This window comes from Pezoporus flaviventris, unplaced genomic scaffold, assembly GCF_033815535.1.
Source record: "Pezoporus flaviventris isolate CSIRO_AGI_PZ_B2104156 unplaced genomic scaffold, CSIRO_AGI_Pfla_v1 ptg000009l, whole genome shotgun sequence".
Classification (NCBI taxonomy): domain Eukaryota; kingdom Metazoa; phylum Chordata; class Aves; order Psittaciformes; family Psittacidae; genus Pezoporus; species Pezoporus flaviventris.
In genome coordinates this window covers 4932857-4953702 of record NW_026892557.1, presented here as the reverse complement: position 1 = coordinate 4953702, position 20846 = coordinate 4932857, and the positions used below count along the sequence as shown (strand labels likewise).

Genomic DNA, 20846 nt, shown 5'->3' with positions numbered 1-20846 from the left:
CACCCCGCAGGGACCGAAGGGGATTTGTGTTCTGCTGAGAGCTTGTGAGCTGAAATGCCTTGATTTGGGTTAAACCCCACAGACACCGTGGGGCCGATCATTTGGGAGCCCCTTCAGCAGTCGGGCTGTGCGCGCCGCTTCTGCTGCGCGCAGTTAAAAAGTGTGCGAGAGAATGAGCAGGACTTTCCAAGCCTGAGTGGTAAAACCTTGTCTGGGCTAATCCGTCAGCAAAAATGCAACAGGTTTTACAGACTGCCTTTAAAATAGAAGAGGTCGGTGGCAGGAAATAGCTTGAAATGCAAATCCAGAAACTGGGTGAATTTGTGCATATCTGAATTTAACAAATAGCTCTGTAGTGTTATGAGTGTTACAGAAAACAGAGTGTGCAGGGTCCGGTGTTACACAGGGTGGTAAAAACAGCAGCAGTTTTCCCTGTTCCTGCTCGGCTGCTCTCGGTGTGGTATCAAATTGGTGAGCGGTGCTGGAATTGTGTTTGGCCAGGGATGGAAAATCCAACTTATCTTGTGGCATTAAAATGTGCCCCTGTGCCTCTGAAAACAGAGCCCTGCTTTTGACACCCACCTCACGGCTCACTCCTCTGTCCTGCATTGATTCACTGATTCCCTTTCATTCTGTAGAGTCTGTTGACACCGTCCCTTTCCTTCTCTGCCCTCCCTCCTCTGCTCCGTGCCTGCGGTCTGTTTGTCTGGCTCACGTTAGGAACTAGAAATTGTTATCGATTAATATTAATATTTAGCATGTTTGTGAAAATGTCTTTTCCCACTGCTATTAATCTGCTATGTTAATAATGCCAGGACTCCTGTTCTGGACCCTGGGGAACCCACAGTGAGTGGAATGACAATGAGACGGTGACAACAGCCGAAAAGCTTTCGCTTGGCAAAGATGTGAATTCCAATTGCGAGGTCTCCTTTTGGAGACTTGCAAATGCTTTATTCTCGTTCTATGGTTTGACATCCAGGACTGAGAGAAATACCCAGCACCGTTTGTTAGTTTTTGGAGAGCTAGTCTGGCTGCACGGATTTATTTATTCTAAATAGGTAGCATTCCTCTTACCAGCGAATTTATCTCGCGCTCATTTATAAAGTTCCACTTTAGCGCATTTCCAGCAAAGAAATTTCTCTAGAATTGGACCATTTCTGTAGCTTTATAGATTTTTAAAGGGGAGGTATTTTGTAGCAAAAAAAACAAACCACCATAAGCAAACCAGCGAGAAGCAATGATGATTTTTCTTTCCAAATTGGAGCATTTTCTTTAGGCTTTCATCTCTCCCTTTCCATTTCTTTGTGGCGTTATTTCTATAGATTCTTCACAAATGTTTGTTACAACTCTGTAATACACTGTACATTTCTTGTGACGCTTCGTTGGAGCTATTATGTTGTAAATAGTTTAGAGGCAGAAATCCCAAAGGCTAATATTTTTCCAGTGGCTTTAATAATATGACAATAGAGGTTTTTTTTTTGTTTAAAAGAACCCACTTTATCGACTGCATCCAAATACCCATCGCATTAATTTTTTAAGATAGCATAACTTGCAGCAATGTCATCTGGAATTTGAATACAAACCAAGCTGCTGAGCACAGGGGATCAGGTGCAGCGTCGCTTTGGACAGCAGCGTTCTCTGAGGAGTTTGATTCTAAAAGGATCTTGTGTGGAAATGTTTTTGATGCCCGGTTGAGCTCGACTTTTACTGGGAATATAACAGTGGCATTTAGGGGAGGGTAATGTGGACCCTGTCCCTGCTGGTTTTACTAGAGGAAAATGCGTATTAAGGAACACGCTGAAATGCTGTTTCAAGCTTTATTCTTCATTTCTGCCAGCAGAAATCCCTTAATAAAAGAAAACATTTTTTTTTACTCTGAAACCGAAAGCACTTTAAATTCTTTGTACCTGTTCTTCTTACGGCCAGGCTCGGAAGCTACTGGGTTTTTAGGGTGTTTATCAAATAATTCAGGTGATAAACTCTCCTGCTCCGTAGTGAGTCGTTATCTGTGCTCACAGCTCACTCCGGTGTAAGGTGGTTTCTGTTTCTTTTTAATGGCAGGACTTTGCTTTGAGAGCTGTAGTTACAACAGAAACAGAAAAACAGACCAGAATGTGAAACTAGAGAAAGGAATATACAAGATAATCATGGAAAAGCTCTTAGGTTTGTACATGTTTAGTCACCACAGTCCTTTTCCTTCTCCTCCTCCCTTATCCCTCGCTGTCCCCATCTCTCAGTAACTCTGCAGGTTTTGGTATTCTCTGGGACTGAGCTGGTTTTTAGTGCATTCTACAGCAGTTCTGCATCAGACAGAGGTCTGCGGGGGTTTCATGGAATATGTCCTTAAGCCCTAGTTTCCAGGATGGGTAACTTGGACGCTAGCCTGGGACACTCCAGTACAGCAGTAACTGGGAAGGTTTCCTGTTGTGAGAGGGTCACATAGCTTGGTCTCTGCTGAATTTTTACGCAGGGGATGTGTTAAAATGTGTCTCTTCTTCGGGTTTAATTTCCATGACGTCTAAATAAAGATTTCCATGAGCAGTCCTGCAGATGTGAGGGCTTTGGGCTGGTGTGAGCAGTGTGGGTTTGTCAGATACCTGGCCGCTTGTTTCAGGGTCCTGTTGACAAAATCAGCGCCTTCTGCTTCTCGAGGAGTCCTGAAATGCTGTGCTTCAGAGTGTGTAAGTAAAATAGGATCATAGGGCTTTGAGGGGAAATGCAGGCCAGCAAGCAGGGAGAGCTGGATTCAGCTGGAGCTGAGAAGGGTTTGTTATGGCATCAGCTCAGGTCTTTTGTAGATGTGTTTAAATGAGTCGAGGATAGCAGAGTCTTGAGTTTTACATGCACACCTATTCAGTGGGATTTAGCTGGCTGGTCTTTCAGAACAAAGCCAGTGCCTTGTGCCTGTCGTAGCTGCGTGAGCAGGGAGTATGGAATACCAGATCTTTCCCTAGAGCCATTTTGTTTGTCAGTTAACAACAGCTGTAGCACTGGGGGGGGGGCTTTCAGATAGTAAAGTCAGGGAGCCTGTGAAAGCCTTTGGACATCTTCTAAAGAAGAAACAGTCTTACTTGACTGAGAAACACATCTAATGTGCTTTATGTATTAGTGTCATCTGTTCTTCAATGCCCAGGATTTCGGGGGGGGGGGTGCAAATCAGCAATAACTGTAAGGGAAGAAAAACATGACTTCAAGCTGGGTATTTCTAGATATGTTCAACATCCATGGAGGAAAAAATAGGCAAAATCACAGCAAGTTGTGGCAGAACTGCCCATGAGACTGCGAGTTCCATGGAGGGTTGCGCTGGCAGTGGGGTTTCTCAGAGGTCAGAGCAGATCATGCTGCACTCCTCTGGCACAGCAACATGTTGGCAAAGCCACTTCCCATGTGTGACCACTTCCCCTCCCTGCACATTTATTGCACTGAGCCTTTTTCCAACTGTAAACCTGGTGAAGACGAAGGCTTTGCATGAATGAACAGAAGAGAAAGACGCTTCCAAGTGTTCACCTAAAGCTGCATTTGCTTTTGCTCCTGCGGCAGCGGGAGGTGTGTGGAGCACCATTCACAGCCTCGCTCCATAGTGTGAGGAGCCTGTGGAGCACGGGCCCCTGTGCCTGTGGGGGTGTTGCTCTCTGCAGTTTCTGTTTCGGCTGCTGAGCATGCTGCTTTCCAACCAGCATCCTCCAGTGATGCTGTAGGTACTTACCAGGGCAGCTCAGGTGGAGGAGATGGGATCTTGCAAGGGATGGGAGGAAGAAATTGTGTAACACGCTCAAGAATCCTAAGTAACTTATTCCTTATTGTCCTTTCTCTACAGCCATTGCAGCTAAATCTCATATTGTGTGTGGAGGGAGGAAAAGCCGTTTTTGTATGCCTGTGAAGCTTTTATTGCTTCAGCCCCATCTGTAATGCAGGAGCAGTTATTCCTGTCACCACAGGTTGGGCACGGATTTGCATCCTTTCTGCAGGAAGGAAACCCAAAGATTCCGGAGATGGTCTCACACTGGATTTTGGGTCTTTGGCTCGCAGATACAAACCCTTTCAAGTGTTACTAATACCGTTGAGGGAAGGGGGTTACTAATGTGGGGAGAAATGTGCCTTTGTAGGTGACCTGTCCTGCCAACACTTTGTTACCTTCACCAGTAGAGTGACAGGGAAACCATTCCTGGATGAACTGAATAGGGGAGCCTCACTGAGGGTTGTGTTGGGTGCCTTGACTTCTCTGTTTTGTTGCACCCTGTGAGCCTGTGTGAGCCGAGGTGCCAGCTCCTGGTGCTGCAAAGGGCTTCAAATGTGTGTCAGTCAGTCTTGGTAACGGGTGTCACGCAGATGCAGCCCAAGAAGGGAGTGGGTTTCTGATTTTCTATTGTATTTCAGCTGTGGCCATCAGGTGGCAATCTGATCACTAGGATCGTTCACTGCTCTGAAGTCACTGCTCGGGTGGGTGCTTTCTGGTGCCCTTTGTGATTTACAGGGGGGCTGCTGTCAGCTTTCTGCCTGGTTCAGGACAGTGGGAGCAGGTAGCCGGGCTCATGTAGAATTCCATACGGAGTACGGGATATAGGCCAGGTACCTGTAACTTGCCTGAAGTGAATTGTAGATGGGCAGCACGACATTCAGAGGTAATGAAGCCAGTCAGTTGGTGGTGGTAGTTGAGCAAGTACTTGCTTGATGTAAGTATTTGCACTCTGAGCTGAATTAGGCTGTCAGAGCCTTTCTGGAGTCAGAGATGCTCTTTGGGATGTCTGTGAGTGTAGATGAAGTTTAGTCATTTCAGATAATAGACATTTCCATAGCAGAATTTGATATAATATTAATAAACATCTTAAAAATTAAGCACAAAACCTACAGCCCCCCAGAATCTCACATCATGTTTCTTCTGCCACCATTTCCTTTAACATCGAACTTTCTTTTTGCTTTATTACAGCTGCTAAATAGATTATTCATGAGGTCTCTCACCATTACTAAAGCATCACTCTCATTGTTGCCAGAACCTCATTGGTGTCACACAGATTTTAAGCCTAAGCCCATATCTGATTATCTGTGGAAGCAACTTTTCAATGGGTCTTTTTATGGAGTGATTTTCCTAGTGAGCTTTGAAGGACTAATTTTAGTTTCATGACAATAACAGTAAGGTCAAGTTGTATTTCTGCACTGCTTTTCACATAACCAGACATTCCAGAGCATTGCAGTACTTGCTGTTAGAAGAGGGGCAGATGTAGGACAGCATGGTTGTCACCAGTGAATGGCCACGTCCCACACAGAGCTCTTGAAGAGCAGCCAGCAGCCTTGGGATGGAGCTCGGCAGAGCTGGAGGTTGTTCCTGAACAGCAAGATGTTCCCTGGGTTTTTAACCACTTGTGTTACATCTGGTTACAGGAATGGCTCTGCTAATAAATACTGTCATAGAATCAGACTGGTTTGGGTTGGAGGGGACCTTAAAGCTCATCCAGCTGCAGCCCCCTGCCATGGGCAGGGACACCTTCCACTAGGTAAAAAGTATCGATCTAACTGTTAGATTGTGGTGACAAACCCAACGTGCATGCACATATGTTTAGATACATATGCATTTGGTGATTCTGCTCACACAGATGCCGTACGGGGTATGTCTTGTATCAGTTACCTGGAAGTGTTCTGTCTCACTGTTGTTTTATATCTGGTGTCAGTCCCTGATAACTGATTTTAGCACCTGAAAAGGCAGAAGGGAGGAGATTACCTGTGAGGTCAGTCTGATGCGGGTTCAGCTCCACATTAATCAGAGCTGGCCCAGTTGTCCCACAGAAGGAATGACATCTGCAGTGCTCAGTAGTGACGTGCCTCTGTTCTGGTGTCATTCAGAAATTTCCACAGGTCGTGCTCCAGTAAACCTGGTTTTGCTTTTCAGCTCGGTTGGAATTCCTGTTCCTTAAGTGCAGGAGAGGCTAATCATAGAGTACAACATCATTTGACTTGCTAATACCGGGAGAGAAAACATTTACAGCAGCCACAAGTATTTTCAGGGCTGTGGAGCAGATCATGCTTCTGAGAGCTTGTTTCTGGCGATGTGTTTGGGTAGGGAGGGCCGCACTTTGTACCGGGGAAAACAGATGTAAGCTGGAGCAGGCAGCTCTCTGAAGGCTGGAGCAGGAAGGCGTTGGCAAAGGAATCCAAATCCTGCTCCTCAGTCAGGTCTGCCACCGCGTTCTTCAGGCATGAACTCGGGGAAGTCTGCATTGGGCATAAGGCAAATACAGCACAGAGGAGGGGATGCCTTGCACACAGGAGGTGTGTTCCGAGGGTGGAGGGACGTGTGTGTGTGTGTGTGTGTGCAGTATGTGCACCTCGAGCGGAGCCTCCCGGCTCTTCCCCTGGTGGCTCCCGATGGCAGCAGGAGCGCGGTGCGGGGCGAGCTCCGAGTGTGGTTGGGTGCTGCTCCCCCCGCTGACATCAGGGTCAGGCATTAACATGCGCTGTGGGAGCGCGCTGGCTGCCGCGGGGCCCACAATGAGGCGGTTGTTGGACGTGTTATCATAGTGGAAACTACTGTGCAATGAAAGCACAGTCATGCTGCCTCATGTTTAATTGAGAGATGGCAAATCTGTTCCCAAAATACTTCAGCTCCTTGTATTGGATGACAAATGTGTTTTTCTTTTCCCCTTCTTCTGTTTCCCTTCCCCCCCCCCCTTTTTTTCCCCTTTTTGGATGAAAAAAGCTCAGTTTTGGTTACATATGAATGTTGCAGCTTAGCAGTCGACTCCTCTTGGAAGAGTCCCCAAACATTATTACCCTCTGAGTCTGCCATTCTCACTCTCAGCTTCCTCTCTTCTGTATTTCAGGCTGCCTTGGACTTGGGTTTGTTCCGCCCCTTCTCTTTTCACTTTAGCATGTTCAGATATGATTTTGTAATGTGCTTCTCGAGCTTGTTTCATGTTCCCACTGGCATTTGGCATGGTCAGAGGTGGGTTCTGTAGGACCTGGTCAGCAGGGATGCCTCACACCCAGAGCTGAGACAGGCCACGTCCAGAGAAGGGCCCTTCAAAACTGTTTCTGTTAGTGTGGGACAGTCAGAGGCCTGGTTCTCAGTTTATTTACCCTGAGCTCCTCTTTACCTGCCAGGGCTCTGGTGACTCTTCACAGTGAAAGCTCATGTTAGGAAGTGCTGGGGTCTGCTGAAAGATGCTTCCAGATCATCACCGCTTCCCGATGGGAGTGCTGGAGAATTTCCTTTTCTGTTGGCTTTGCTTGGGTTAATCTGTTTGTTTCTAGTTTAAGAGGTGTCGTGAGGAACAGAAGGTGTGCAGCGTTCCCAGAGCTTTCTGTTTGACTGTTGTAGCTGTTGCAAATGAGGTCCTTGGCCTGTGGAGTTGACTGGAACAATATCTGTGCTGTGGTAGCTTAAAGTGCTCACTGGAGGACACGATGGTCTTAAAGCAGTATTACAAACCAGTGATGCTTTAGTTGTGCTTGAAAAGGTGCGTTGCTGAGGGGTGCCTTGACCCCAGGGAACTCAAACACTGGGCAGACAGCTCTTAGGTGAGGTTTTACCTGAATTACTCTTTATTTTCTCTACAAAGTATACTGAGCCAGTTTAAACCATAAATGGTTACAGGGAACCTGGAGCAGCTCTTCTGTGTTTTCTTCCCTCTTTCCTTTACTAAAAGACATTGGCTGCAGTAGCCCTGATCCCATACAACGTGGCAGGCCAGCAGTTAGCTTCCATCTCATCCTTCAGCAGCAGAGCAGGTTGTGCCACCGGTGTGAAGGTTCTTACCTCAGCCCTACCTGAGCCCTGTAGGTGAGGCTTATCCTTAAAGCATGCAAGCTGGGCTTTGTGAAACGTTGTCCCAGGAAGAGATTAACCAATGTTCACGTGAGTATTTCAGTGTGTTTTCTGCTGTTTCCCCTTTCAGGTGACAGCGAGATTGTAAATAATATGTACGAGACCGACCCTGATCTCCTTGCTGGCGAAAGCGCAGAGGAGGAAACAGAGGACAGTATTATGTCCCCCATTCCTGTCGGACCTCCATCACCCTTTCCCACCAGTGAGGACTTCACTCCCAAGGAGGGCTCACCTTATGAAGCTCCTGTCTACATTCCTGATGACATTCCAATCCCACCAGATTTTGAACTCAGAGAATCTTCGATTCCAGGGGCAGGGCTAGGGATTTGGGCCAAAAAGAAGATTGAAGTTGGGGAAAGATTTGGACCCTATATGGCAGTACAGAGGAGCACATTAAAGGAAACAAACTTTGGATGGGAGGTAAGCGCCTTGAATGTGACAATCACATTCATTTGTCTTCTGTGCAAACTGTTCATAAAGCGAGACTGAGCCCTGCCTGGCTGAGGACAGAAGCAGTGACTTTGCTAATGCCGTGTTTCCCCGAGTTATTTTGCATCCCCCATTACGTGCAGTATTTACAAAGCAGCAGAAATCCTTTTTAAGATAGCTTCTGGGGCTGCAGATGCTGCTCCAGCCCCGTTTTGGAAGGGTGGTTTTAAATGCTGTTGGGTCACTTCCTAAAGAGCTGGTCATTTTCAGGTTGTGTTCAGGACTTGTCACAGTGGAAGGAATCTGATGAGTCGCATCATGTTCTGTAGTAGGGTGTGTTACCTTTGACTTCCCGTCCATGTTAGCTGTGCTGCCGTTATTAACTGCCCATAGAGAAATAGCATGTACCCATTAACACCTTAGATGTTCTGGAGTTCTTGTTCTGCAGCAAAGATAAAGAAATGTGAAAGTCATTATTCCCTAAGAGCTGTTATATACTGGCGTTATATATTCCTGTTAATATACAGGGAATAGCTGCCTATTGTGGGGAGGATACAGGTATGAGGCAGCTTGAGATTTCCTCTTGTATTGATCGCTTTAAGGTGTCTCTGGAGCTAAGCACAATTCTCCTCTAGGAACAGGCAATATTGATTATTTGTAGGCTGCAGTGTGGAAGTGGCTCCTACAGAAAGGTGAATTCTCTTCTTAGAGGTGGCATTGTTGGTTTTGTGTTGTTTCAAAGCCTGATTTTTGGAGCCCGGTGCTGTCCTCCTTGGCTGCTAGAAGTCAGATCAAATTTGAGTAATGCAGATCTATTTTTCTTCTATGACCTTGGCGAAACTTTGTCCTTGTTTCATATTTCTGATAAGAGTCTGTATTTACATTCATGCTTTAAGAACCATTCCCCATATCCACTGCCTTGAATGCCAGCCCTGATAGAAGCCCTATCTGTTCACTTCACTCCACGTTGACTTTGTGATACTGCTTATTTTCGTAGTGTCATTGGACAAACTCTCTGGGTACTGCTCCCATTGCAGCGGCGTTCCTTTGTTCTCAGGTTTGGCAGGTACATTTCATACCTGGAAGGAAGGACTGTTTGTCCTCCATCAGATGTCCTCAGATGCTGTCTTAGGCCCACCCTGCCACTATCTTTTCTGACTTCCCTTGTACTCGGAGATATCTCCTGAAGTCTTCTACTTCCCACTATGTTTAAAGGCAGTATAGAAACCTGTTCTCAGTCACTCAGTAGCTTTGTTGTTTTACTTGGGAACAGCATACATGGATATCCTGTTGCGCTAAACAGGAGTTCATGTGATATGTACTGCCTGCCTCTGTGTTGGTTTCTGAGCTGTCTCCTTTGAGTGTAAGGTTGGAATAGCCTTGGAGATGTTCTAGGCAGCTCCGCATGATATTACTTGTGGGAGGAAGTTGTAACTGGGGTTGTGTTTCTATCCTCTGTGAATAGAATTGAGTAGGTAGACCATGGGCAGCAAGGGAAGAGAAGGGGAGGAGTTTCATAGAATCCCAAACTGGTTTGGGTGGGAAGGGACCTTAAAGCTCTTCCAGCTCCAACCCCTGCCACGGGCAGGGACCCATTCCACTGGAGGAGTTTGCTCCAAGCCCCTGTGTCCAACCTGGCCTTGAGCACTGCCAGGGATGGGGCAATCACGGCTTCTCTGGGCCTCCTGTGCCAGCGCCTCAGCACCCTCACAGGGGAGAGCTTCTGCCTGAGGTCTTTAGCAACGTCTCAGTTTTGCTAGAAACTGCCCTTTATGCCATGGAAAGGGACACGTCTTCGTGCCTGTCCGCTATGGGTAGCGTAAAGAGTGAAACCATGCTGGAGGAGACTATGGGGAGGTGTTCAGAAATCGTGTGTTTATTGCTGTTCTTTGGATTTTTGTAGTTAAAGCTTGAGCTTGATAAGTCAGTGTATTAAAATATAATAGTGATTCCAAAATGCTTCCATTTGCACTTCACAGTTTAGATCTTTTTCTCCTGATTTCTGTAATTAAAAACCCAACAACAGAAAACCACCCCAAACATCTGGGAGGGACTGGAGAATGTGCTCTTAGGGGCTTTGATTTGAAAATAGATTTCTCTCTTCTACGCAAGGCATTGACACTGCAGAAACCGCTTTCTCTTTTCTGACTTCAGTCAGAGCAGGTTTGTGAAGATCAAAATGACACAAAGCAGTTAAGTGTGTTGCTCTGAAGTCCTCACGAAACACGGCTGCTGTTTGGAGGTGGGGGCCAGCTCTTTTTCCATCTGAATTGTTTGATCCGGACCTGGCTCCGATGTAAGACATCGAGCTCCAGGAGGTGGGGGAAGAATGTGATTTGCTGAAACTTTTGGCTTTGCTCGTTATTTCCCTTCACAGCCTAAACCAGCTCAGGGAATAGGGAATGCTGTGTCTGACTTGCCATATCTTCAAAGAAAGAGATGTATAATAGATGCTTTTCCTGTTAGCCAGACAGGAGGATTGCGACTGCGTGAATACACGTCCTACTTGAACACAAGTCTTCACTATCCTGTTTCTTTATGTGTTTTTCCTCCAACATTCACTTTGTGGAATATGTATTTAAAAATACTCTTTCTATTAAACCACACCCATTATTGAAGGGTTTTACCAGGGGATGGCAGGGAGTGATTCATGCTCATTTCATAAAGAGGAATGAGATGTGTCCGTGTTCTGGAGCTGATTCACTGACTGCCTGTACAGGATGGTGCGTGGTGCACTTTCCCTCTGTGCCTCCCTCCTGACACTGCTGTGTCCTCATGTTTATCTACCTTTTTTCCCCTAAAAGACACCACCCAAACCTAAAGCCTCGTGATTATTTAGTGTGGCGTGATTGCATTTCTGCTCTCCTGATCCTATTACTTCCTTGCCTGCTGACACAGAACACACTATTCTGAGCCCCCCAAATAAATCACAGCGTCTTTTCCCTTTACTGCCTCAGGGACCTAAAGAGAAAAAGGAATCGGTAATGATTTTGATCACTTTGTTGAGTAAATAATGACATCTGTCATAGCACAGTTTATTTTGCTAATTGAGAGAAGAATGGGAGTCGCATCCCGGAGGGAAATCTAGCAGCTGAATTCTAGGGAATTTGGAATTAAGCTTTTAGCTCAGTTTGCTTCACAGGGCAAATGCCATTAATAAAATATAGTTATTAGTTCCTTTGTTTTCTATTTTGAGAGATGATTTGCCGAAGCATGAGACTGATGTGTAAGGGGAAGGCTGCTGCTTTGCACGGGAAAAATCAGTGCTTTGATTTAATACTTTTGGGTGAAGATAGAAGCGGTCCCATGAAAGACAAATAACTGTGGAAAAAATAAGAGCCAGCAGCTAAGGATGAAGCAGGCGTTCCTGGCTTCCCAGCTGTGCCAGTGGAAAACTCGGCTTTATAGTGACAGTGATTCAGAGCAGTTCAGCGTCCCCATTCCCAAGAAATAGAGTATTTAAACTGGGGGAAAGGGTGAGAGATTTTGGGGTTGGTTTGTTTGATTTTTAGACTCACAAGTGCCAAGGAAAATTTACTTCACACAACAGGTCCTGGTTGCTGAGAGAAGGATGATCTTGTGTTTCCTCAAGCCTAAAAAATATTAGGAATGAGACTCCAAGCATTCTTCTAACTGTGATGCTTTTGTCATGCTTCCCAGTTAAAAGAACACACAGCCCAAATTCCCTTGTTGCACTTTAAAAGCTGATTCAGTGTGTTAAAGCAGGATGTTCTTGGCTGTCCTGTTTTTAACAATAGATGCTAGAAGAAGTAAGAGTCCTTTAAATGAGCAAAGAAATCCCCAACCCTGTTTGCACTCATCTTTCACTGATGTTCCTTTAACTTTCAGGCTGAAAGGATGTGATGATATTTCCTTGTAGCTTCTCTTCATGTGTCTTCCAATTCATTCCTTTTCTCTGGCCCCTGCCTTTCCCTTTGGCTGGAGAGTAATGTTACTAGAACAGCTTCTATTGCTCAGGGAGAAAAAGCTTATGAATTGCTGTTTCCAAAACCACATCTGATGCTCTTGCAGGGAATGAGCAGTGCTGGAAGGGGCTGAGGAATGGTGTGCGTGGCCATTCCCTAGCTGGAGCGTGTTACCTACACAGAAAACCTTTCCCATGCAAGGTTACTCCACAGTTCCTCAGAGTTTTGTTTGGCTGGAGTGATTCTGAGAGAGAAAGAATCTGTGGGTTCATAAGGTAAGCAGAACCTAAGAGCACTCTGGGGCTTCCCTGATATGCCCTGAGCCACCAGCAGTCAGAAGCTATATATACATGTGCTATAAAACCCCAGACAGACTTTGCTTTAGACTGAAACCTGGCACTTAAGAGAGAAAAAAAGTAATCTGAAAGAGGAAAAAGAACCCATTGAACCCAGAGTATTTTAAATGCTCTGCGCTTACAGGCCAGTGAAGTTGCTCAGCTTTGTACATGGTAGATACTGTCCCCTGTCCAGAGAACAGGGGTGGTGAGAGCATCAACACTTCCACTTTCCCCATGGTACATGGCTTTGTTCTGGTGTCAGGAATCATCGTGAGGAAGGGAAGTGTCAGGTTCCAGGTCTGTCGGTCCTATGCCTGGTGTTAAAAACATGCCAGTAGCCCCATGCTACTGGCTTTTGATTCAGAAAAGGAGCAACAGAGATAAAGCAGGGAGGGATCAGGGGAAGCTGCTTATTGTATCAAAGGCAAAGTCCCATTCACTACAACTAAATCCATTGGGGAGTGGTTTAATTTATTAATTGCAACCCTGGATAGAAATTAAAAATGGACCTTTTGACATCCAAGCGAAGCAGCTGAGATTTGTACCATTTTTTGATGTTTCATCAAATGCTGCAATGTCAGGGTTAAAAGAGGAAGCCTTTTTTAGGCCCAGGAATGCCAAGATCTCTAGCTCTATCTTAGGCACGTCTCTAAAACATGGGTATATAAGGAATTAAGAAAAAAACCCCAGAAGAGACAGGGGAAGGGAATGACTAAGAATACCTCCTGATAGCTCTCCTTTATTTCCATAAGGGGTAATAACTCATGAGCAATCCGGCAGAGGGCACTTTCTTTAAATAGAACGTTCTGATTCACAAGCAGAAAAAGGAAATAAATATTTGCTTTTCGTCTTCGGGAGCCATCCATGAATCCCAACTTCTGGGGCAGCATTTGTCATCCAGCTGAAAGGGGGAAAAGGGCAGGAAGAAAAGAAAGCCCCAGGAAAAGCGCAGTGGTGACCACAGGGTTTGAAAAACAGCTGAGTTTGTTGTCTAAAGCCTTGCGGAATACAGGGCATTGCTGCTTCCCCTGGCATGTTAACCTGCCCAGGAATCCAGCCTTTATTTTGTGCATTCCCAGAAAAGGCCTGCCTGATGGAGCACTGGAACACAGTGGCTTTTGTAAAGGAGGTGATCAATAAGTTAAACTGTAAATATATGGGGGGCTTTAAAGGAGGCACGGCTTGGTGGCCTCTTTCGGTTGCCATTCCAGAAGGTGGAAGCAATGGGAAATAACTTGCTTTGCAGTTCCTGGGCTGCCCGTGTGGGGATGGGGATGTGTTTGCTGTTTGAGAAGATGGTTCTTAGGCTGTTTACTGGTACGTGTGATGGCATGGCAGTGAGGGCTCCAGCGGAAGCTGGCGATGCAGGAACGTCCCCACCTTCTCTGGTGAGCTTGGGAGCCAACAGCTGAGGTCAGAGCTGCTGAACCTTTCCTTCTTATGGGTCGGCTGCTCGCACTTGTGCTGTCCTGTACTCTGTTTCAGGTGTTCACCCCTTATTTTCCATCGTCCTTTTACTGGGCATCTTATCACTAGTCCCTGAGTTCCAGCAACCTTGTGCTAAGACATTAGAGGAAGTCATTATGCAACTTGGAGTAAAGGCTTGAATACTTAGAGCTGTGTTGGAACTCCAAAGACTTGTGCCATGAGCAAACCTTTCAGTGAACCTCATCTGAGTTCCTGGTTAATCATAAAGCCTGAAGGTTGTAAATTCAGTCCCTTCATCTCAACCTCTGCGATACAAGAAGTAACAACAATGACATTTCAGAGGAAAATGTGATGTTAATTGCTTGTCGGGAAATCACGTTCTCCGCACAGTTTGGCGCCATCCTCCTCTTCCCATAGCAAATATGGAGCAGCACCAAAAAAGTGGAGAACTGAACTTAGCAACTCCTACTTTGTGGAATTTAGCACTTCACACATTTTGGCACCTCAGTTGCTTCTGATCTGGCACTGGAGATGAGGGAGTTACGTTGTTGTATGGAGAGGAGGAAATGAAAAGTTGGGTCTGTCACACTTTCTGAAGTAGCAGGACACAGGTGGGTCCTTGTTCTTCACTTGTTACCGTACCGTTTTCTTACTCATCCTTTCTTCTTTTGTGTATTTCATCACAGCAAAGCACTGGGACCCGTACAAAAGGAGAGAATCCTTGCACTCGGAGTTTACTACTTCAAAAAACATGGGCTGTTTATCCAGGGAAGGTGCAAAGCTAAGCTTGAGTCACCTTCAGAAGCCTTAGTGGAAGGAGCACATCTGCGGGAGGTCTGGTGGTCAGGAAGGTGGGCAAGTGTGGAGCGGAAGGAGCATTTCCATGCATAGGGAATCTTACTAGTACCTGTGCGCTTTGTTTCTCAAGCTGTGGCTAAGGTCAGCTGCTTTGGGAAGCCTCCTTGTAAAATGACCACCTCCACTTCTTTGTGCATCTCTCTCCGTTTCCTGCTTCCCTCTGTCCTCTCTGAAAGCAAAGGGATAAACAGGATGGTCTGAGGCACAGCAGCAGGAGCTGGTTGGTGTTAACGGGGTTCCAGACGGGTGACAGTACCCTGGCCATTTAACGTGTTTGCACTGATCGGGGACGTGCATCTTCAAGTGGGATGTGTAAATAAGGGGGAGGCCTTTCCCTCCCAAGGAAAACCAGTGTGTGTGCGCGTCAGAACTTACCCTCTTTGCCCCAGAGAAGCACAGGCTGCTCCTGGCAACACGGGGCCAGTGAGTGAATCCCCAGTGTGCCCTGGAGGCAGCGCTGTGTGTAGTAAATGCTGCTGTCCTCCGAAGCCCTGATCTTTAAGAACCACCTTTGTGTTTAATGTATTTTATTTGCTTTCTGGTCTAGAAACTGCAGTGTTCAGCCAGTGGTGCCGGTGTTTGTGCCCAGACAGTTTGTTCGGCACGCAGAAGCGGGTATTTTCTTCCTTTGGATCTGATTAGCGAGCACTATGTTTCTTCACTTTCAGATAATGCCGGAGCAAGTCATTGCTTTAATTGTACATCTTATTGTGTCATCCCTGTTCAATCATGTTCAAAAATACCTACATTTCACCCTTGTCCCCCACCTCCCTTTTCCCATTTAGATCTCACTGAAGTCCATTCTACCTTATCAGCACAGTAATTTCATGAGCAGAGCTAGGATTTCTGCCGTTTAGGCCCCGGCCATTGTCTGTCGCAGCTGCAGTCAAGATAAACCCTCACCCAGAACAAAGTTGGAATGACCTTTTACAAGCAGAATCTGCCTTGTTTCCCTCCAGACTAATTTATCAGCCTTCATTTCAACCTAGTCTCTCAGCAGAGGCCTGAAAGAACATTACAGAGAGCATGAATGAACAGGGGGATTAAGATGCTTGGCTAGTCCCTCTTTTTCATCAGACACCTTCTGGATTTACTGAGATGTAAGCTGTAAATGACCGTAAGTGGTGAACTGCCTTAAACTTGGAGTAAGGGAAGGGGGGGGGGGAATCACCAAAGCCAAATGTTTGGAAGAGTGATGTGGGGAACTGGGTAAACCTCCTTGAAGTCAGAAAGTGGTAGGTCTGAGCTGTAAGGAGGTCCCTGGCTGTGCTGCTGTTACACTGAGGCTCGGTGATGGCTGTCCAGCGTGTCCCTGCGGGATGCAGGGGTGAGGCATGGGATGTGCCTGGATCTGCCTCGCAGCAAGATGGGCTCCAGCTTTTCAGAGATGTTAACCAGGGTTCTTGCAAACTTAAACCCAGTTTATTGATTTACATCCGTGTGTACTGCAGGTAGTTTTGTGCAGCAGTGCTGCAAGTGCTGAAACCCTTTTCAAGTGTCAAAGGGCTTGATGTGAAATAAAGGATCCACTTTTAGTTGACAACAGCCATAGACCAAAGGACTTCCTGTGAGGAGGGGAATAGCTATTTGCCTCTTGAAGGAGGGGAGATTTGCCAGCTATAGTTTGGGTGGATATCCTGCCTGTACCACGCAGGCAGCTGCTGTTGGCCTTAGTGGAATTGGATAATTCCGCCCCTAATACCATTAGACATCAGGTATCTTTTTAGTGCTTTCACCTTTCATTTCCCTTCATCTTTTATGTGACAAAAAACTGGTTTTTAACAACTTTGAAGCATTCCTGTTAAATCACAGCTTGCTCAGATGATTGGGGGGGAACCCTTGTCTGTAAAACTGGAACCATTGCAGTGAATAACTTGGAGTTCACTTGAAAGCTTTTGCAAGGGAAGAATTAAATGCAGCTCCAGTGACTTGGCTTTGCTGTTGGTAGTGGTTGTTATTACCAGTGCTGTATTACTTACTGCATGAGTGTCCTCTACTGTCAGTTGAGGAAGCACAAAGGCTGACAGGAGATGGCTGGGCCATGCAAGGGGCAGGAATGTCTCCATATAAAGCTGTAACACCAGCAGGGTTTGCACCTTTGGTGGGTTATTTGAATTAGGTGTATTTTTGGAATAGTTCAGGGGTTTGGTGATGAAGATGGGAGAGGCAAAGGATGGAACTGGGCAAATGAGCCACAGGGCAAAGCCCTCAAACGCAGTGGTTTGTGATTAGATCAGAACCATCTTGACTGCCCTAAACCTTGGGAAGGCTTCTGGTTTCATGTCACTGCTTGGGTGAAAGTTCAGGCTGTGATTTCTTTGTATCTCCTGCGTTGCCAACCCCTGTTTGTGCCCTTGCAGCCTTTTAGCCAGTATTATGGACTCCTGGGGTTTTTAGAGTTGATGGGATCCTTATTTTTGCTCCCAGCAGTGGTTGTGTTTAATCTCTTATTAAGAAAGCTTAATAATGCACAAGGACTGCACTGTTATGAAGCTTGCATCTTGTCTATTTACTTGCATTCAAACAAGAGGTGTGTGTGTCTCATCACTTAAATACTAACTATTGTTTTAAGTAGTGATTTACAGACACTTCCACTCAGAAGTTATCTTTTGCTATTCATAAGTGCTTATATCATCTCCGAAATGAATTTCAGCAGTGTGAAGGGAGATAAAGGAGAGTTGGCGAGGCAAAATGCACATACTTTAAACAGGATGGATTTTTTTTGGCTCTTTTCCAGTTTCCTGGGAAAATGATAGAAAGAAGCTTAATTTCTTATAGACCACTGCAGCTGTGTTGGGCTTTAATAAGCATAAAGCTTGATTAAAACAAGGCAGGAAGTTCAGATCTGTGTCGAGCTGTCTCTGTTCTCTGGAGCAGAATTAGGTTTTACTGCTGAGTGGACCAGCAGCACCAAGGATAGGCAAAACCAATGACAGGTTAACTCCACTTAGATAAATGTGTGCTCATGTAATTTGGTGTGTCCAGGAAAGAGTGAGCTGAGCCGTGTCTGTGTGATGCTGAGCTCCAGGCTGGTGCTCACAACACAGGTATGGCGGTAAGAGTACGGGAGGGCAGCTAAAACTTCCAAGAGGATTGAGTGGCTGTTTTAGGAGGAGGAACTGGAACATCTGGATTTGCTGAGTGTGGAGAGGAGAAAGCGTAGCTACCCAAACTCCTGGCAACAGTGGTAACTGATAACACCGAATGGTGTCCCCAGGTAGGAGCCCCACGTGCAGGTTCTGGGCAGCGCTGTGCCAGTATCGCTATTGCAGATCTCATGGTCAGCCTTTGTACTGGTTTTGTGGGGTTTAGGTCCAAGCCACCATTCCTGGTGTAAGTTCTTGTCTTGCTTCAGTTTATACAGGGTTTGGTGGTGACTTCCTGCTGCAAGTTTCAGGTTTAGAAATTGGAGCCAAAGGGGTTTCTTTCCCTGTCTTTGCCTGGTTTTCAAAGTTGCTTCATTTTGTAAAGGCCTTGTATGTGTGTGTGCGTGATACATAGCAGCAGCTGTGTGTGTATATATATATATATATACTTATATATATGCTGATATATATCAGCATGTGTAAATTTACTGCTTACTATAAACTGTAATTGGCAGGAGCAGAAATATAGTGAATTCAGAATGTGAATGATAAAATACTGATACTGTATCCTTTAATTTATTACCTGTATTATCCCCACTCTACGTTTTCCACTGGGTTCTCTCTCCTTCATGAGTTGTGTTTTCACTAGACTGGCATTTTCCTACTCTGATGAATTAACTGTCAATTGAAGTTAGTGAGATAAATCAAAACAAATGGACACACTGCTCCATATTGACTTTCTCACTGCCTGATTCTGAAAACCACTTTCTGAGCCCTGTGCTGCTATTATGCTCACTTGGTTCTAAGCAGATGTACAAGAAGGAAGGGCTGGGGGAGGTGGGTGTTTAATAGCCATCAATTACACTTTCACTATCTTCATTTTATCTGGGATCTTGTCAACAATGAGACCTGTGCCATTTACCTAGAGAGAAGACACTTGGCGTTGTGGCAGAAAGCTAAATGCCGAATGGCTCTTGGGAAGCATACATCGACCTTCAGGTCTTTAAAATGTGGTCTTAATCTACAGCAGAAGAGAGGGTTTGGAGCAACTGCAATAGTTGAAGTAAAAGAGGAGGACATATCTGTATCAGGAGGGGCTATGTGCAGACACCATAGCAAAGGCAGGTCTCTGGTCTGATGGAGTGAGGTTTACTAACGTTTGCTGTGTATAATTGCATAGTTGTTGGATAGGGGACTTCGAGATGTTGAAGTTTTGGCCTAGATCCTGAGATAGCAGAACTGTTTCTAGCCTGGTTTATTCTGTTTGTGCAAGCAGATGAGCTCAAGCTCCCAGTAACCAGGCTCAGCTTTGTCCTGCTTCGACAAAACAGTGCACTGAAGTAATTGGTAAAACAAATGTGAGATACAGACGTGTTTAAGACTGTTCCCTCTGCAGGCACGGTAAAACTCTCACAGTAAAGGACACGTGGTTGCCTGGGTGCAGGCATTCACTTTGTTGTCATCCAAGCCATAATTGTGTGATGGGAAAGGGGTTGATTGTTTTTAAATAATGAGAATAGAAAATCCATCTGCATGTCTCAAGGAGTGCTGCTGTGCAGGGCTGCGCGGATCAAACACACACCCTACCTCCGTAGCCCCTCTGCATGCCTTCAATAATGGCAACAAGCATCTGCCTGTCGTACAGCAAGTGTTGAAGCTCCTTTGGCTATTTGCTTTCTTGTATCTTAAACATCCCTGTCTTAATACTTGGCTTTGAAATGCGTTCTAGAGCAAGCAGGTTATTTTTTCCTAGCTGTTGCCTCGTGATGGTGGGTTGTGTGCTCTGTGTAACCAGCACCACGTGTAGCAGAGCAGTTTAACACCACCTCACCTGGGAGAGAGCTCACAAACTTCAGTTCAACAAGTAAAAGGTTAAAACCAAATGTATGTGCAGAGGAATGGATGGTGGAAAGGGGTAAAGCCTCTCAGCAGTAGGTTAATTGGAGAGTGGAATACCAGTGTAGATGGGAGCACATAGTTTCCTTGGACAATGTGCTAAAGAACTGGGAGCTGGGAAGGACCAGCTGGGATTGTTAGTGAATTAGCTGAAGTCAGAAACTGCTGAATGGAGCAAAGAAGTAAAGGGGAAATGAAGGTTAGGGTATAATTCAGTCTAAATTAGGTGGGCCATTCACAATGCATAAAAGGGCTCTGAGCTTCCTTTCTTGGGGAAAATGGGTAGGAAAGCTCACTTTTATTTGGATGTGTGTTGAGTGGTTGATTTTAAGAATGTGCATACCTAGAGCCTACTTTTTGGAAGTGCATTATCCCACACGAGTTTGGAGGAAGCATTGAAAATGCCATGAGCCTGAAAGACAACAGGTTTAGTAAGAAAGGCTCAACAACCGTTATGGTGCAAGAGCATGTAATGTTAATCTCTTAGGAACTGAAACACATTCTCTTCATTTGTTCTCTCTTTGGTGCTTATTATTAGTGATGAAAAGTCTGTATCTGATCACCTCGGAATCCTGGTGCTTGAAATCTGCTCTGGCTTTGTCCCTCCTCTGCTACTTATTTTTGAAGAGGTTTATTAGAGCATTTGTGGACTTTCATTAACTTCTAAGTTCTGTTTCTAAATAGCTGTGCCATTGCAAGTGATGTGGCAGACAGCAAATGGCCTTGGAGGCTGGATTTGTTCTACCTTAAATGATGAGGCAATAGGGAAGCCCCTCTCTTGTCTGAATTTAGTATGCTAACAGTGAATTTCAGATGGCATCTCCACAAAGCGCTGAACAGGCGAGGGGAGCTGTTAGTGATGGGGTAAAGCTCTGGAAAATCAAAAGCAAAATTAGGAGCAGAGGCAGTAAACGTCTGTTTGCTTGTTCTGAGGGGATGCCAGGTCTACAGACCTCTGTGATGTGGATGGATGCGCGTCTGTGGCCTCACCACAACCAGAGGAGCCCGGGGTGGATGGGAGCAGCAGTTGGCTGGCAGCAGTGGATGAAACCGTTTCAAAGCTGAG

General features: G+C 45.7%; 1 protein-coding gene across 8 annotated transcripts in view; it reads left to right on the top strand.

The window, feature by feature from the left end:
* Positions 1–20846, top strand: part of PRDM16 (PR/SET domain 16) — a 273952-nt gene that overhangs the window by 104877 nt on the left and 148229 nt on the right. For 7 of the 8 annotated variants that reach the window (XM_061450426.1, XM_061450425.1, XM_061450424.1 and 4 more), the window contains one exon: positions 7890–8239. The exons of the other annotated variant lie outside the window; for it this stretch is intronic. In XM_061450426.1, coding sequence (XP_061306410.1) covers positions 7913–8239 — 327 coding nt within the window. In that variant the 5' untranslated portion in view covers positions 7890–7912. The remainder of the gene's footprint in view (positions 1–7889; positions 8240–20846) is intronic. 8 annotated transcript variants of the gene reach the window in all.